The 18987-nt window shown below is 34.3% G+C and overlaps 1 protein-coding gene across 1 annotated transcript; it reads right to left on the reverse strand.

The window, feature by feature from the left end:
- Positions 1 to 8399: 8399 nt before the first annotated feature.
- Positions 8400 to 9491, reverse strand: LOC107954948 (chlorophyll a-b binding protein 151, chloroplastic). The gene is made up of 2 exons (NM_001426023.1): positions 9315 to 9491; positions 8400 to 9224 (listed from the first exon to the last, which is right to left on the reverse strand). The coding sequence occupies exons 1-2, from the start codon at positions 9458 to 9460 to the stop codon at positions 8573 to 8575; spliced, it is 798 nt and encodes a 265-aa protein (NP_001412952.1). The 5' UTR covers positions 9461 to 9491; the 3' UTR covers positions 8400 to 8572.
- Positions 9492 to 18987: the final 9496 nt, after the last annotated feature.

Here is an 18987-nt window from a genome sequence, read left to right on the forward strand (position 1 = left end):
AAGAAAGCCCCCTAATTTCTTTTTGCATTCACCATCGTGACTCCTTCTACAATAGCTACATTCACCTTTTTCCATTCTGAAAGCTCAAGAACTTGCTATGGGCATTGCTGGCTTGCTGAATCCTTTACATTTGTAGCCAATAAACTGTGAGTCTTTCTTTAAAGCTGAAAAATTTCAGTCCTTTGGCCTCTTGAAACTAGATGGAGGTGGAGGACTTGATCTGCCTCTTTTCATTCTGTCTTTTTCGAAGTTCTTACTCTTATCCTTGATAATGGATTCTATGTTGTGAGCTTTGGCTGTTAGCTCTACCAAAGTCTTGCATTTATAGGCTACCATAAAAGCATGAATTTCATCTCTGAGTCCCTATTTGAACTTGTCACACATTTCCTTCTCTGTTGGAAACATATTCTTGGCATATCTACTGAGTCGGAGGAATTCACACTCGTACTCCACAATGGACATCCTACCTTGTTTGAAATACAAAAAGTCTTTATTTATTTGTTTGTTCGACAAACATCTAATTGATATACCTCTCTCTGAACTTTTCCAAGAAGAATTTCCAGTCAACGATGTGCTCAGGGGTAACACTAACCAATGTTTCCTACCATTGGTATGCTTCTCCTTCGAGTAAGGACAAGGCACATCTAAGACTATCTTTTTTTATTACACTTTAATTCTTTAATGACCCTATGCAAACGAGACAACCACTACCTAGCTTGTAACACCCCTAACCCGTATCCGTCGCCGGAATAGAGCTATGAGGTATTACCGATCAATCACAACACAAAGCATACATTCAACATACATTACGTATTTCCATATAAACATCAATCATACATAACCACATCATCCCTTAAGAGGGCCTACAAGGCCTGAAAATATGCTTAGAAGAGGTTCGGGACTAAACAGATAACATTTTCAAACTTTAGAAAACTTTGAAAATTTTCTTTACTTTCAAGGTTACACGCCCGTGTGAACAGGTCGTGTGCCTCACATGGCCGCTAGACACGCTCGTGTCACAAGCCGTGTGAAAATAGGGCATACATACTGACCTGCACCACACAGCTGATGAAACGCCCGTGTACCAGGCTGTGTGAAATCTAAGGGGGTTACTGACTTGGGTCACATGGCCGATCACATGCCCATGTGCTAACCCGTGTGCCACACACAGCTAGTAGACATGCCCGTGTGTCTAGGCCGTGTCAAAACTATAAGGTATACTGACTTTAATTCGAAGGGTACCCCAAGGGACACACGGCCATGTAGCAAGACCGTGTGTCGTACACGGCTGAGACACACGCCCACGTCTCTGCTTGTATAGATAAAAATAGGTCATTTGCAAAGCCAATTTGCCACCCTTTTTCTCATATTCACCTAGCCATAAAAAAATACCAATTCATCACATATATGGGCAGCCAAAATATACCAAATCACATATAATTCATGTCATTTTATAATCAACCATTTCACTACTTAAATCCTCAACCACAATCATGCCAAAACAATCAAACTTGCATAACTTCTAAATACATTTCATCATCATCATCATCTTATCACATATTTCAAACAACAAGACTTACCATTTTAACATTCCATAATCAAGCCATCACATAAGCATTATATACATCATATAACTTACTTATCAAACACATCATTTAGGCCAACTTATATGACCAAATACATACTAACAATTACAGCCAAAAGTAAGCCAAATCTCATGGCTTAAATCATAATTCAAAACATAACATCAACTCACTAGCTTATACATGCCATATACCATATTTACAAGCATCCAAAAATACCAACAAGATGATTGATAGTGTGATGATGTATTCTTGATGATCCCCAAGTCCGAGCTAGCTTCGATACTCTATAAAACAAAGACAAATAATACACAGTAAGCTTCATAGCTTAGTAAGTTCGTACCAACAATACTCAATAGTTCATAAAATACAAACCATCAATTAATAAACACTTAGTAGTTCTCATATCATTATTCAATTCTAATTCATGGCCATTTATCATGTATATACAAATTCATCAGCTTCTTACACTTAGTATCAACTACCACATAGGTATAGTACGTACATGTACTTTCTCGTATTTATTTATCTCATTCTCCCCTCTTTGTCTAATACATTAAATCGTTAGGAAATCTTTCAATGTTTTAAAAGCTCGCACACTTAGTGCATAAATGTTTAGCCGAAGCTACAACGATATCGCACACTTAATGCCATCATATTAAATCAAAGCTATCTCGGTATCGTACACTTAGTGCCACATAAAGCCGAAACTATTCCAATTCGTACACTAAGTGCTGTATATAACCGAAGCTATCTCGAAACGCACACTAAGTGCCAAATATAGTCGATTTGTCGTCGTATGCATTCGTAGTCGCATATATACAATTTATGCATTATTAAAGCATTAAAAACATAATCATAACAATGTTTATCATGTACGAACTTACCTCGAACGTAAAAACGATAAAACTAGTCGATTAATCGAGTACTTTGCTTTTGTCTCGATCTAAGTCCAGGTTCCTCTTTTCTTGATCTATATAATATCAAATTAAACTTGTTTATTCAACCACACATTCAATTTAATCCAAAAATACCTATTTAGGCATTTTTGTAATTTAGCCCCTAAAGTTTCACATTTTAACAATTTAGTCCTTATTTCATAATTACACAAAATTCACACAATTCAATCCAATTTCAGACTAGCCGAATTCCATAGGGACCCCTAGCAGTCCAAAAATTTCATTTATTTTACATTTAAACCCCTCAATTTGTACATTTCACAAATCAATCCTTATTTGACATTTTTGTCAAAAATCACTTTACAAAACATTTAAATCTATCAACAATTACTTATTTTCCATCATCAAACATTCAAGAACTCAAACATTCATCAATGGAACTATAAAAAATCATCAAAAAACTAAAAAATTAAGGCACGGGCTACCTAGTACTCAAAGTAACGATCATAAAAAATAGAAATCGTTAGAAACCGAATCAAAACTGTACCTTAATCAAGCTTATAAGTTTCCGAAACCTAAAACAACATTTTCCTATTCTTTTGTTATTGATATTCGGCTATGGATGATAATAATTAAGCATAAAATGGTTTTTATTTTATTTAATATAACTTAATTCATACTTTAACATTTTACCCTTGGTTATTAAACCATTTAATCAACAAATATAAGGTCATTTATGTCCATCTCCACTATCAATGGTCTAATTACAACATAAGGACCTTTGATTTAATAAGCCATGGCAAATAAGTACTTTTAACATATAGAATGCAACTTTTGCATTTTATGCGATTTAGTCCTTTTTCTTGAATTAAGCTATTAAACAATAAAATTAGCTCACGAAATTCTCACACATATATAATCACATGCTGTAAACATCAAAAATAATATTAAAATAATTTTACGACCATGAATTTGTGGTTCCAAAACCACTGTTCTGATTTAGCTAAATTACACAACCACTATGAGGTCATCTCCCCTATCATTAAGAATTTCCTTGGCGCCTCTTTTCCTAATCTCCCGAACATGATCAAATTTAGGAGGAGCTGTCACAGGTGTAAGTGGTGCGGGCTAAACTAAGAGAACCACTTTAAGATGTGGTTAAAGAGGGTGCTGAGGCTATTGTGGTTGGGGTTCTTGTTCATTCCACATAAACTGGTCAAATAGTTGGGGCATCATAGCGAAAAACATGTTTCTGAATGCATTTCCTACATCTTAGCATCATTGTTGTTGGCGGTTGTAGCTTGTTCCTAGTTGGGAACATGACTTTCCATCTCCTCACCTGTTGCTTCCCTTGAACTATCAGACATGTTTCTTTTCTCCCTAAAAAATAGATATTACCTTAGTACAAAACATTAAAGACTATGCCAGATGTGTACTACACATGATAGGGGTGTGACATTATATGCCAGATGTGTACTACACATGATAGGGGTGTGACATTATCTTTTGGGAGTTATACGCTCCGATACCCAAGACAAATCTTTCCAATTGGACTTGATAGACGACATATTAGTCTTTCAACCGGTTTGCTCATTTTCACTTATACTAAGGGCAAATTTAAGTTTGTTTACTAATATAAGTTGTCTTTCTGTATTACGATCCGATCATGTAATACCACTTAGTATTAGTTTAAACATTAGACAACTAGTGAGTAACATTTGCTTCTATTTTACTTTGCGTGCAAAAACCACATGAGGACAACTATACAAAGTATATTAATGTAATTAATGAATTTGTTTTTGTAACAAATCTGTTCGAAAAAGTTATAAGTTTACAAACAAATATACTACACTCAAGGCACCAGATCCAGCACACTCATCATCTTGGATCAACTTTAGACTTAGTGCATTTAATCTCATAGTTCCATGTATTGACATCTCTTTCCCAAACCTATTTTTACAATTTCCACATGGAAGATTTTATTGAAAGTAAATATGTGAAAAACACTAAAAACACATAGTATTTACAATGCAAACATAAAAAAGTCAAATCAACTAAAATGAATAATCAACTAAAATGAATCTAAAATATATAAAAATACTCAAGAAACTAAAAAAATGTAAGTAAAATGTAGCCCAAAATAATCATATGATAAGGGTTCATCAAATATATACTTTAAATATATATTATACTATACTATAATATAATATAATATAATATAATATATTTATTTTTAATTACTAACAAATATTGGATGGGACAACTACAAACCTTGAATATGTCTCTCTCTCTTTTTTTTTTGTGCTAATAATCTGATTAATGAATTGATTCAAATTAAGAATCAAGTCATGTCAACAACATAAAGTAGCAAATGTTAAAGCCCATTATTGACACTTCAATTACCAGTGTTCAAGCATTGTTGATATAATTTTCCCTCCCCTATTTTCTAAGTTGAATTTTTTACTTTAAAAAATTGGTCAAAGTCTATTAAGAGTCCCTATGCTATTACATAAAGTTCATTTTAGTCCCTCTACTAAAAATTACTCCAGATAAGTCCCTGCACATTACAACTTTATTCAAATCATGACACCGTTATAATTTGTCGTTAAGTTACTAATAATTTAAACAAAATATATCATACACAATTGATTTACCCATTACCTCACTTTGCCCATAAAAAAACCCAACCATCATTAAAAGAATCCATGTACTTTTAACTATCATGTAGCTAAAAATTACATTTAAAGTTTATTGTAGTCTTTCTACTAAAAATTGCTCCATATTAGTCCTTATATATTACAAATTTATTCAAATCATGACACTGTTACAATTTTCCGCTATGTTATTGATAATTTTGGACAAAAATATATCATACACAATTGATTTGCCTGACTCGATTAATAAAAAAACCCAACCATTCCCTTAAAAAAATCCATGTAATTTTGAACTATCGTGTGACTGAAAAAATTTTTTCTTCTATGGGTTGAATCAGGTCATGAGTAAATCAGTTGGATATGATATATTTTGTCTAATTATCATCAATTATTGAAAAATTGTAATAGTGTCATTATTTGAATAAATTTTACAAGATCTAATTTGGAATAATTTTAATTTAAAGACTAAAATGAACTTTATATAGTAGTATAGGGACTACCGAAAAATTAATCAAATCATTAATTCAATGGACCGGTCTGGTTATATAATGGTGGTTGGAAAGATATAAGAGTGGAGTAGAAAGGTCAAAATGTTATTTGTTTCCAAATGCAAATGTTTCAGCGACTAAAACAACTTCAACTTTATACCATGGTCGACCTATGGATCAAATAGCCATACAAGTTCCAATGTAAAAATAAACAAAGACAAATCAAGAAAACACAGCCAAACAAGAAAAGGGAAAGCAACATATACAACGATCGGTGGCATCTCATTGCATAAAAGTCACAACAAACCGCGTCAGCCCAACTTTACAATGTAAGTGAATAACCAAACTATAACTGTTATAAACAATGCCACCACAGTACAAGCAAGCTCCACATTATTGAACAACCCAATATCATCTTTCCTATGAAAAGAAATAAGGAAAAGGAATCTGCTTGTATTTGCAGTTCTTTCTTCTTCTTCTTTTTGTTCATTTTTTCAGATTGGGTTTAGCAATACTTTATACTGAATGATTTTGGCACTAAATCACTTTAAGTTATGATGAATGCCGAGGTTCGATGATCAGAAACCCTTAAATGTGATGGAAAATTTAAAGAAAAATTGAAGACATATACCCAGCAATGTATGTTATCAGTAAATATATATGGTTATATTACTCTTTCAATCTTACAGACCAAAAAAACACAAGAGGAAAGAGAGAGTAGATAAGTTAACAAAGATATTATGACACATATTAAGGCTTTCCGATCTACAGATGAAGAGAAGTATCAACATCAGAGTTCTCCAAATATTTTGAAGTACTGCTTGAAGTTGGTTCACTGTTAGTCCATAAGCTCGTTGATGCAGGGATTCCCATGGCTCTGAAATCGGTTTGCTTGCTCAGTGAGTTCAGTCCAAGAGTGAGCGAGTCTTGCTGGGGTTGCCTGTATGGTAAATGCACCTCGGGTTCGTAGCGTTTGGTCGAGCCAGCACGGTCGGGTTCAGAGAATAGTTTCAGAAGCTCTTTAGCTTCTCTCTTTTGTCTAACCTTCTGCAGCTGCCTAAACCTTTCTTGCAAAAGTGCAATCGAGGAACTAGCCATAGTAGGATCCCCACTTTGCCTACCCATTATATGAAAAAAAATCTTTTCCTTTGTGGCTCAAACACAATTGAGTATATAGATGTATTTATAGGAGATGGTTGATCATTCTGTAACATAATAGATACGATACAACCGAAAATGGGTCTACGGCAGCATTTAAGTCCCTGCATTAATGTATACTAATTTGTTGGCATCCCAAATGATTGTGGGTGATGTAATATGAAAGGAGAATCGACTGCTGTGCAGCAAAATACAAGAAGAAAAGTATAGAGGCTAGTGTAGGCAGGGGTGGGTTGATGGATGTAGGCAAATGTAGTTTGTTTAAGGGAGGATAAAGCGTGAGAGATGAGAGTCCAAATGGGTTTGGAGAGTAGTATTTGGAAGCAAGCTTTGTTGGGGAATCAATGGTTAGGTAATCAAGTGTTGGCTTGTCTTTGAAAAATCCAAGTTAGCTTCGAAGAAGATGGTGCATTCACTGGCACGTTTTGGATGCATATTGTTTCTTTTTATTTGATTTCAACTTACACCTTTGTTTTATTTCATTTATATTTTAGGGGCAAAAGGCAGAGCATCAGAAAATAATAATCTTCGGAGTTTTTTTTAGGTCCTTTAGTTTCTTTTTATTTATGAAATTATATCAAAGACTTCATTTAATTTCATAAGTCTAATGGTAATCATGTAATTACATTCTGATGTTGCCATATGTAAAAGGCAATAGAAACAATGAACTTCATTTCCAAAATCAATGATGAAAACACAAAGTATGGATAATAAAACATTGGCCTATGCATATGTCCATTAATTTTATCATACATGTTACTATTAGATTTAGCTGAACCACTTTCTCCGGAGACCCCGCAATTGAAAACAAAAGGGTGAAGACAAATTCATGGTATTATGATCTCTTTTGTTTCACATCCCTTTGGCATGCCGTGCCATACAATAAACTTGTTGTGGGATAAATTATATCCTCAATTTAGTTCAATTGGTAAAACTGGTGTAATTGACTAGTTCAAGGCTAAACTTAAATTCTAATTCATAAACAAATATAGTTAACAAGATTTTGGTAATGATAACAAAAATAGAAGTTTTCGAGTATTTAAGTTTAAGTAATATTATATATAAATTTTTAATTTAGATTTTCATTTAAGTTCAAGTCCCGCCAGGAGATATTTTATATTCAATCTATGCTTCCTACTAACACTGGCTATTCCAGATTAGCTTTCATTGCTAAGTAGATGGTTTATCTTTGGTGGAACCATCTGTTAAACTTTAGATACTGCCGATGCTACTTATCTGCCAAAACAATGACAATGGTGGTGTAAAATTGGAGGAAAGAATCACAAATGTTGAGATTAAACTCTCAATTTTGATGAATGTCACGTTTTGAAGGTGACTGTATATGAACCAACATGAGTTAAGCATTGGATTAAACTAAACTGCTTTCTAGAATCTATGGTCGTGAAAATTTCTACAAGAGATAATAGCTACTTTCTTCATTTAAAAGATGAATTGCCTCAGCTCTTGGCTGGAATAAATACTTATTCCAACATAAATTGTAAGAATTAGATCCTCGTATTAATTTCAGTGTGTTAATGTAAATGACCAGGATTTTTTTTTTTTGGAAATTAAATGATTAATATAGATATGTGCCACAGAAGTTTATCTTATGTGCTGCAGAAAATCATGCTTTAGTTATATCAAGAAAATACTATTTCAATTACAAAAGATCAAAGCATTAATGATACAAAAGCTCCAAAGATAAGTAGCGAAACCACATTCATAGTGAACAGTGATTAACATTACAGCTTTCAAAGACACATCTATGACTATGACTCCATCTAAGTTGTTCATTTTCCGGGGACAAAGTTAGTGGCATAAGCCCAAGCATTGTTGGCCACCGGATCAGCAAGGTGGTCGAAAAGGTTCTCGATGGGACCCTTTCCAGTGACAATAGCCTGGACGAAGAACCCAAACATGGAGAACATTGCCAGGCGGCCGTTCTTGATCTCCTTAACCTTCAATTCCGCGAAGGCATCAGGGTCATCAGCCAATCCAAGCGGGTCAAAAGCACCACCTGGGTAAATTGGGTCGAGTCCTTCACCGAGTGGTCCACCACCAACTCTGTACCCTTCAACAAATCCCATGAGCACAACTTGGCAAGCCCAGATAGCAAGAATACTCTGAGCATGGATGAGGTTTGGGTTGCCGAGATAGTCAAGGCCACCCTCGGAGAAGATTTGGGAACCAGCCTTGAACCAAACCGCCTCTCCGAACTTGACACCATTCTTTGAAAGAATTTCAGGGAAAACACAGCCAAGGGCACCAAGCATAGCCCACCTACAGTGGATCACCTCAAGCTCACGGTTCTTGGCAAATGTCTCTGGGTCAGCTGATAATCCAGCAGTATCCCACCCGTAGTCCCCAGGGAATTCACCGGTCAGGTATGATGGGATTTGGTCAGAGAATGGACCCAAGTACTTTGGGCGGTCAGGGCCATACCTGTTTATAAGTAATCAGAACAATATTTCCCTCTCTCTCATGTTTTTTGCTCATAAAATAGATTAATGCATGCAACAAAATGTAACGTACCAGATGCTGGTTGGAGCACTTTTGACGGTTCTACGCATGGAAACGCGACCACCACCGACGGCACCGATCTTGCAGACGAGCTCATTGGACTGCTTCAAAGCTGTTTGGCCAGCGAAAGCAGATTGTTGGATAGCAGAGGTTGCCATGGTGATGCCTGAGAGCTTTTAGATTAGACTTGGTTCTGTTTGCCGATTGTTGTGGCGATTTATGTGATTCAGGAAATGTACATGTCAGCAGCAATCTATTGGATGTGGATTCCTCCACGTTAGATTTTCTTTCAACAGATTTAAGGCTACTGTCATGCCACGTATGATTTACAGGATTCTTTTGATAGATATCTAAATCAATTCCCATTCTTTCGTTTGGGGTTTTTATTTTTTTTATTTTTAATTAATTAATAATAAATTTTAAAAAAAATATTTAATTAGCAGAAATTCTTTTAAATATATTATTCTAAAATAATATAAAAAATATTTTAAATTTATTTTTAAATTTGTTTCTGAATCAATGTTTCAACAGTAATTTTTAATTACATAATTTAAAAATAAAGATATTTACCATATGTGTAAAAAAAAATTAAACATTTTAAAAAGTCTAGATTTTTCAAATTGCCAAATGAATATGTATATATATACAAAAAGAAGAGAATAGAAAAATAAATCTAAAATCTTGTTCTCCGATGCCTAAGAACATTCGCTTGCAGCAAAGGAGAATACTATTAGGCGGGTTACGTAAACAGATTAGTTCATTCGTGCCGTCCTGTGCTAAATTTGCTAAATGATTTGTGCAACCATCGTCTTCGCATAAGATATGACGAACCTCAGTTATTTAGCCCACACGTATTAAGAGTATGTTAGTACAAATTTTCGATAAGGAAAATCTCGAACATACGAAAGAAACTCGAATAACAAAAGAAGAAATAGGATAATGCTCCAAGACATGTATCAAGCCACTATCTTTAAGGTTATATTTGCCCACACTTATCTTCAGTGTGCAAAAGAGTTTCAACTAAATTAACCTCGAGGATACAATAAAGCCAATGACTATTTGCTTTTTGCATTGACGAGGATAGTCCACTAAGTACTGAGCAATGTATAACAAGAAACTCAATTTCTATAAAGGATTTCTAAAGTAATACTTTATAGAATAATCTAATAATATTAGAAAATTGAGGAAGGAAAGAAAGAATTTTAAAATTTGTTGTGTATCTTCCAAATGAAATCTCATTCTTATGTATAGGAATTTTCATATCTCTTCATAGAGACATCTTTCAATAGATGTCTTTCTGAATAATAATGTTTTTAAAATAAACACATAATTATTCATTTAATATTATAGCTATTCAAATGATATTGTTTGAATAGTTATAATTTCTTTTCAAAAATCAAATAATATACTTTTTGACTAATGACCAAAAGATTTATCTTTTGAATTAATTACACTAATTAATTTATAATTATTGGAACACTATAAATATTTGAAAATGTTCCAACAATTTCCCCTCATTTTCAAAACATTTTAGATTTTGATATTCTTGGAAATCAATTTGCATAAATGAATGTGTCTTACGATTGAACATTCACTTAGTGAAAATATGTTAAAATTAACCGAAATTGCATGGTAGACTAAGCTTTGAACCAACTTTTCCATTTGATTAACCGAACACATCTCACACAATGATTTCAACATCGATAAATGCATGGTATCTAGGGACGCTATTAGGGCCATGTGTCTGTGTCCTCTTTTCATGAGTGCTGTCAGAGCCAAGTCCTTGAGCTCTTCAAAGTGGCCACACTTCCACTCACATAGGTAGATCCTATCAAGAGTGTTCCCGTAATTATAACACTCTAACATATTTATGTTATGGGTCTATTAAGAGTACATTACTCATCCTTCCCTCATCATTACGGGTACCTAGCACTTTAATCTTAGAATGGATTTATTTATAGTGCTAACAGTCACATACTAATAATGTACTTTGTCTCGTTGAACTCAAGACTTGACGTTATACCAAGCATTGAGTCGAGTTTCCATCAGATGACTCTAATTAATGGGCTTGAGTCTCATCCCTTTTAAGGTCCTTTTTACTGCATCTCTAGCAAGACTTTTTGTCCAAAGATCCTCGAAATTTTCACTTGACCTCACATAATTAATACTGATTACTCCATTAGAGATTAATTGTCGAACATAGCTATGTCTTAATCTAACGTGTCTAGACTTTCCATTATATACTTGGCTATATGCCTTTGCTAGAGTAACCTTACTATCACAACAGATAGAAATAGGTGAAATCGACTTAGGCCATAAAGGTACATCATGAAGCAAATTTCTTAACCATTCTGCTTCTTTAGATGCAGCGGTTAATGCAATAAATTCTACTACTATGGTAGAATCAGTAGTACATGTTTGTTTCTTGGAACCCTAAGAAATGGCTCATTCACCAAGAATGAAGATTCATCCACTAATAGATGCATGATCTTCCAAACTTGTAATCCAACTAGCATCCGAATACCCTTCTAAAACTGGAGAATATCCATTATAACACAATCCATAGTTAATAGTTTTCTTTAAGTACCTAAGTACTTTATTCAAAGCTTGCTAATGCAAACTACTTGAATTACTTGTGTACCTACTCAATTTCCCAACAGCATATGTAATATCTGGTCTTGTACAAGTCATTATGTACATAAGACAACCAATTAGACTTACATATTTCAATTGATCAATTTTCCTACCAGCATTAAATATTAATTTTATTTGAGGATCCATAGTTGTAGATGCTGGTATACAGTTGAAAAGATCAAACTTTTTAAGCACATTTTCAATGTAATATGATTGTGATAAAGCTACAGTGTTTTCATCTTGGGTTATTTTAATCTCAAGAATAACATTTGCTACACCCATATCCTTCATAGCAAAGTTGTTTGAGAATAATTTCTTTGTGATTTCTATTTATTCTAAATCCGTGAAAAAAATGAGCATGTCATCTACATATAAGCAAATTATGACACCTTTTCCATTTTCAAATCTGCTATATATGCACTTATCAGATTTATTTATTTTATAGCCATTAGCTAAAACTACCTCGTTAAACTTTTGGTGCCGTTGTTTTGGTGTTTGTTTAAGTTTATATAAAGATTTAACAAGCTTACATACCTTATGCTCCTGTCTTGGAACATAAAATCTTTCTAGTTGTTCCATGCACACTTCCTCTTTCAATTCACCATTTAAAAATGCAGTTTTAACATCCATTTGGTGAACAACCAAATTATATATAGAGGTAAGTGATATCAAGAGTCTAATTGTAGTAATTCTTGCTACTGAAGCATAGGTATCTAAGTAATCAATACATTGTTTTTGTGTAAAACCTTCGGTTACCAACCTTGCTTTAAATTTATTAATGGTTCCATCGGCCTTCATTTTCTTTCTAAAGATCCATTTTCAACATATTGATTTCGAACCCGGTTGGAAGATCAACTAAGATCCAAGTTTGATTTCCCATTATTGAATCCATCTCATCATTTATTACTTCTTTCCAAAAAGAAAAGTCTTGAGATTTCATTGCCTCTTCAAATGTAATAGGATCAGATTTTGTATTATAACAATAAGGTATCTTATTGCATATACTTTCACCTTTTTCCTTCTATAAAAAAACATAATGAAATCTAGTCCAAAATCTTTGACCTTTTTAATCCTCTTACTGCTTCTTAATTCTTGACAAGATTTATCATTATTATCAATTTGTTTGTAATGGCCCGTTTTCAGTGAAATCGGAACAGTGGTTTTGGGACCACAAATTTGAGGTCATAAAATTTATTTTAATATTATTTTAATATTTACAGCATGTTAGAATCATGGTATAAAAATTTCGTAACGAAATTTTACCGTTTGTATGCGTAATTTGTGAAAAATGACTAAATCGCATAAAGTGAGAAAGTTTTGTTCTATTAGCTAAAGGTATTAAATAACTATAGAACTTTAAAATGGAGGTCCTTATTGAGTAATTAGACTACTAAATGAGATAGTGGATGTGCATGGCATGGTATTTATGAAAATTTTAAAATTAGGTAAGGGTAAATAGGTAATTAGGTAAATAAATGATATATTAAATAAAACAAAATGTTCATTTTCTCCATACGTGCATTGCTGGAAATTTTAACAAGAAAACCCTTGGTAAAAGCTTGAAAATTTTGCAAAGAAAGTCCCTTGCATGTAAGTGATTTCTTGTCCCGTTTATGTTGATTTTTTATGTTTTCAGGATCGTTGTTGCTTAAGCTAGTTAAATAGGGGACTAAATTGCAAAATGATTGAAAGTCTAGGGTTTTACCATGAGAGCATATTAGTTTTTTTTTGAAGTTTAATGGAAAAAAAATGAATCCTTGTTGTTAAATAGGCAACTTCTGTTAAAAGATTTTTAATGAAATTGTCAAATAGGGGCTAAATTGTGAAATGTGAAATTTGTGTGTTAAATGTATGAATTTTTGGAATGTATGGGATGCTATGAACACCTATAAAATTTGGCTAGGCTTGGGTGTAGAGAAATTTTCATGAATTTCATTTTACGAGCCTAGAGACTAAACTGTAAAAAGGTGAAAAGTATGGGGGTAAAATGGTAATTTTTTCATAACATGAAATTGAATTGAATTGAATTGAATAGAGTAACTATTGAATTAGTTAAATTTGATGATTTAGATCAAGAAAAGCCATGTTCGGAATTAGATCGAGCCAAAGATAAAGTAGTGGATTGATCGGTCAATTTTCTTCGTACTAATTCGAGGTAAGTTCGTATGTTTAATAAGCATTAAATTATATGTGTTTAAATGCTTCATTATTATAATTGTGATGATATGACGCCATAGAAGTTCTCAATGAGGTATCGTCAAAGTATTGGATCCCAGTTGAACCTTAGGAATAGATAGGATACAAAAGATATGTCATTAGGGGTTACTGTGTTTTGGGTGCTGGTCTCGTATGTCCTACTGGTTGCTGAGTTTCTGGCATGTGTTGTGGTTACTTTACAGCTTGTGTGAGCAGCACCGTGTAGCTACGTCTTAACTTATAGCTTGTGTGAGTAGACCCAGTGATACCTCATGAGTGAGCATCTACATAAGATATAAGATAGAGATGGTTTTGACAACGTATTGGCACTTAGTGTGCTAGATACTCGAGTATCCGATAGTATTCCAAATGGTTCAACGGTCACAATGATGATATAAGATTATACGAGTTCGATGCGAACTAGCACATGTATTCATATGAAATACGAGATATGGTTTATATTTGATATATAAATACATGGTTAACATAATTGTGAATTGCGTGTTAGGCTTTGGGCCAATTGGAGATAATATATGATTTTATTTTTGTTTACTTAAATTGTAGATGATTTGGTAAGTTGTATTTATTAGCTATACGAACTTACTAAGCTTAATTGCTTACTCTATTTTTATTTCTGTGTTTTTAGTGACTCGAAAGCTCGCAGAAGTCGTTGGAAATTATGTCACACTATCAAACTCTCATTTTGGTACTTTGGATTTTGTATATTTTGGGTTAAATGGCATGTATAGGTGTTTTGGTTATGTGGCCTATATGTTTTGATGTGTTATGGCCATTTGATTTAGCTTGTAATGTGGTCATGTATTTTGGTGTGTATATATGTATAAATGGCCTTATGATATGTTGTGTATAATTCCTTTATGAATACATTGTTTGTGCAATTGTGTTTAGGTACTAAGTGGTTGGAATTGAGATGAGTATGCATGATAAGTTCTAGATATAAAGTCTCATATATGTATTTGGCCTTTTAGGCAGACTTTAGAAGTATGTTTGATGTGTGTTAAAGTGTTTAAGTTGTATGTGTGATAGTGCATGGTATAAACTTGATATTGGATGGCTTTAAGTGCCTATTTATGTCATGGCTGTCTGTGCATTGTTGAGTTTAGGTTGGCACCACTTTGGGTGAGGAAAATAGCTTAGAAAATAGCCTATTTTTGTCCACACGGGTAGAGACACGGGCGTGTGTCTTAGCCGTGTGTCACACACGGCTAGGTGACACGACTGTGTGTCCCCTGATACTTTATTAGAAACCAAGTCAGTAGCTTCACACGATTTAGCACACTTACGTGTGGTTTGGCCGTGTGGCACAAGTCAGTATACCCTCCAGTTTTTACACGGCCTGGCACATGGGCGTGTAAGGCCATTTCAAAGGGTACATGGCCTGGCATACGGGCATGCGGGTTGGCCGTGTGACCCTAGTCAGTGAGTTACACGAGGTCGGACACAGGCTGGAACACAGCCATGTGATTTCATTTCGAATGCCCACAAGGTCTAGCCACACGGGAATGTATCCCTTGTACATTGTAAAATTTCAAAATTTTTCTAAAAATTCCTCAAGTACTCGGTTTAGTCCCGAACCAGTTTTAATGTCTATTTGGGGCTTCGAGAGCTTGTATTAGGGACTATATGAATGAATTTGAATAGTTTTTAATTGGTATGAGAATCGTATTCAAATTGTATGGTTGGTTGAGATATAAGTCCAGTAGTGCTCCGTAACCTTATTCCGGCATCGGATACGGGTTAAAGGTGTTACATTTATTGGTATCAGAGCTACGGTTTAGTCAATTATCAGACTAACTAGTGTATGTGAGTCTAGCTATACATGCTATTTATTAACCTGTGATAGTGTGACATCTCCTGACAGTTTAAAATCATGTTTTTCATATAGTAATAGATCTCAATAAAGTAGACTCTAATGATGTTGAAAGTAACGCGCCGGCCTCAATTTGAGTGGCAGCGTCGTTTGAGTATTTACCTGTGCCTGTAAGTCATAGAAGAAAGGTTAAGGAAGCCTTCTTCCAGATGATAAATGAATGGTTCACCGAGTTCGTACGGACGAACCTGCCTACTCAACAATCTCCAACCATTCTTGTTCCCCAATTAATTCCTGTTATTCCTTAATGTTTTGAACCAATCCGAATTAGTAAGCTGCCAGTTGATAAAATCCGTAAATATGGGGCTGAAGAGTTTAGGGCTATAGTTGATGATGACTCTAAAATAGCCAAGTTCTGGCTAGAGAATACAATGCAGGTATTTGATGAATTATCTTGTACACCATTTAAGTGTGTTAAATGTGTTGTGTCTCATCTGAGAGATTCAGCTTATCAGTGGTGGAATACCTTGATATCTGTAGTACCGAGAGAATAGGTCACGTGGGAATTCTTTCAGACCGAGTTCAGGAAAAAGTATATAAGTCAGTGATTTCTCGATAAAAACGCAAGAAATTTCTAGAGTTGAAACAAGGTCGTATGACCGTAACCAAGTATGAAAGAGAATTCGTAAGACTAAGTAAGTATGCCCGAGAGTGTGTCTCCACTGAAGAAATTATGTGTAAACAGTTTGAAAACAGGTTAAATGAAGACATCAAGCTTTTAGTAGGGATACTTGAATTGGAAGAATTTGTAGTTTTAGTTTATAGAGCTTACAAAGCCGAGGAGCTTAGTAAAGAGAAGAGAATAGCCGATTATGAGGCTAGAGATTCGAGAAAGAGGTTAACGGGAACATCTTATCACTCGTCGTCAAAGAAATCAAAGGGTTTGTATAATTGTTCGACCGTTTTAGTGGGATATTCGAACCAAGATCGTGGAAAACAACACGTAGGTTCAAAAGCTCATGCCACTTTAGTAACGAGTGTTGGTAGTGTTAAGACCAACAGACCTGATTGTCAACGTTGTGGAAGACGACATTTTGGAAAATGTCGAATGAATGACAGATCCTGTTTTAGATGTGGCTTGCAAGAACAGTTCATTCGTGATTTCCCTGAGTTACCTGAGAAAGACAAACTCCTGACTGCTCGATCAAGTAATACATCTGCTATAGGGAAACCACTCTGAAATACTAGAAATGTGAGTGGCAATTGAGGTGCAACGAGAGAATCTATTGTAATATCTAAGGCATGAGCGTCAGCTAGAGCTTATGCTATTTGTGCTCGCGAGGACGCCTCGACACCAGATGTTATCACCGGCACATTTTCTCTTTATAAAATTGATGTAATTGCTTTGATTGATCTGGAATCAACCCATTCATATGTATGTACAAATTTAGTGTCTACTAAGAGTTTGCCTGTCGAGTCCACTGAATTTGTGGTTAAGATATCGAACCCCTTAGGTTAATATGTCCTAATTGATAAAGTCTGCAAAAATTGTCCTTTAATGACTCAAGGTTACTGTTTTCTGGCCGATTTGATGCTCTTACTGATTGATGAGTTTGATGTAATATTAGGTATGGATTGGCTGACTTTGCATGATACGGTTATGAATTGTAGACGAAAGCTTATTTTATTGAAATATCAGAATGGTGAGATTCTTCGTATTGAATCCGATAATTCAAGTGAGTTGCCTATAGTGATATCAGTTATGTTAGCGTAGAAATATGTGAGAAAGGGTTGCAATGCTTATCTTGCTTACGTACTTGATACAAAGGTGTCTGAATCAAAGATTGAATCAGTACTAGTGGTTTGTGAATATTTAGATGTTTTTCCGAAAGAGTTACCCAGGTTGCCACCGATTATAGAGGTTGAGTTTGCTATTGAGTTAGTACCGAAAACATCACTGATATCGATAGCTCCGTACAGAATGGCTTTGACAGAGTTGAATAAGTTGAAAGCTTGGTTGCAAGAGTTAACGGATAGAGGCTTTGCACAATCGAGTTTCTCTTATTAGGGTGCACCAGTTTTATTTGTAAAGAAGAAGGATGGATCAATGAGACTGTGTATTGATTATCGATAGATTAACAAGTTTACAATTAAGAATAAGTATCCTTTGTCGAGAATTGATAATTTGTTCGATCAGTTAAAAGGAGCAACAGTATTTTCAAAGATTGATTTGCGATCCGGTTATTATCAGTTGCGGGTTAAAGATTCGGATGTGCCAAAAACTGCATTCAGAACCAGGTATAGACATTATGAATTTCTTGTTATGTTATTTGGGTTAACTAATGCTCCTGTAGTTTTTATAGATTTGATTAATAGAATTTTCAGACCTTATTTGGACAGATTTGTTGTTGTGTTCATTGATGATATATTGAAGATAATATATCCTTTTATTTTTGTTTACCTAAATTGTGGATGATTTAGTAAGTTGTATTTATTAGCTATATGAACTTACTAAGCTTAATTGCTTACTCCGTTTTAATTTTCATGTTTTTAGTGATTCAGAAGCTCACTCAATTTGGAAGTCGTCGGAGATTGCGTCATACTATAAAACTCTCATTTTGGTACTTTAGATTTTGTATATTTTGGGTTAAATGGCATGTATAGGTGTTTTGGTTATGTGGCCTATATGTTTTGTTTTGTTATGGCCATTTGATTTGGCTTGTAATGTAGTAATGTATTTTGGTGTGTATATATGTATAAATGGCCTTATGATATATGGTGCATAATTGCTTTATGAATGCCTTGTTTGTGCAATTGTGTTTGGTACTAAATGGTTGGAATTAAGATGAGTATGCATGATAAGTTTTAGGCATAAAGTCTCATATATGTATTTGACCTTTTAGGTAGACTTTGAAAGTATGTTTGATGTATGTTAAAGTGGTTAAGTGAATGTGCTTATGGATATCATGTTGTGTGTGTGATAGTGCATGATATAAAATTGATATTGAATGGCTTTAAGTGCCT

This window comes from Gossypium hirsutum, chromosome A07 (assembly GCF_007990345.1).
Source record: "Gossypium hirsutum isolate 1008001.06 chromosome A07, Gossypium_hirsutum_v2.1, whole genome shotgun sequence".
In the NCBI taxonomy this organism is placed as follows: Eukaryota; Viridiplantae; Streptophyta; class Magnoliopsida; order Malvales; family Malvaceae; genus Gossypium; species Gossypium hirsutum.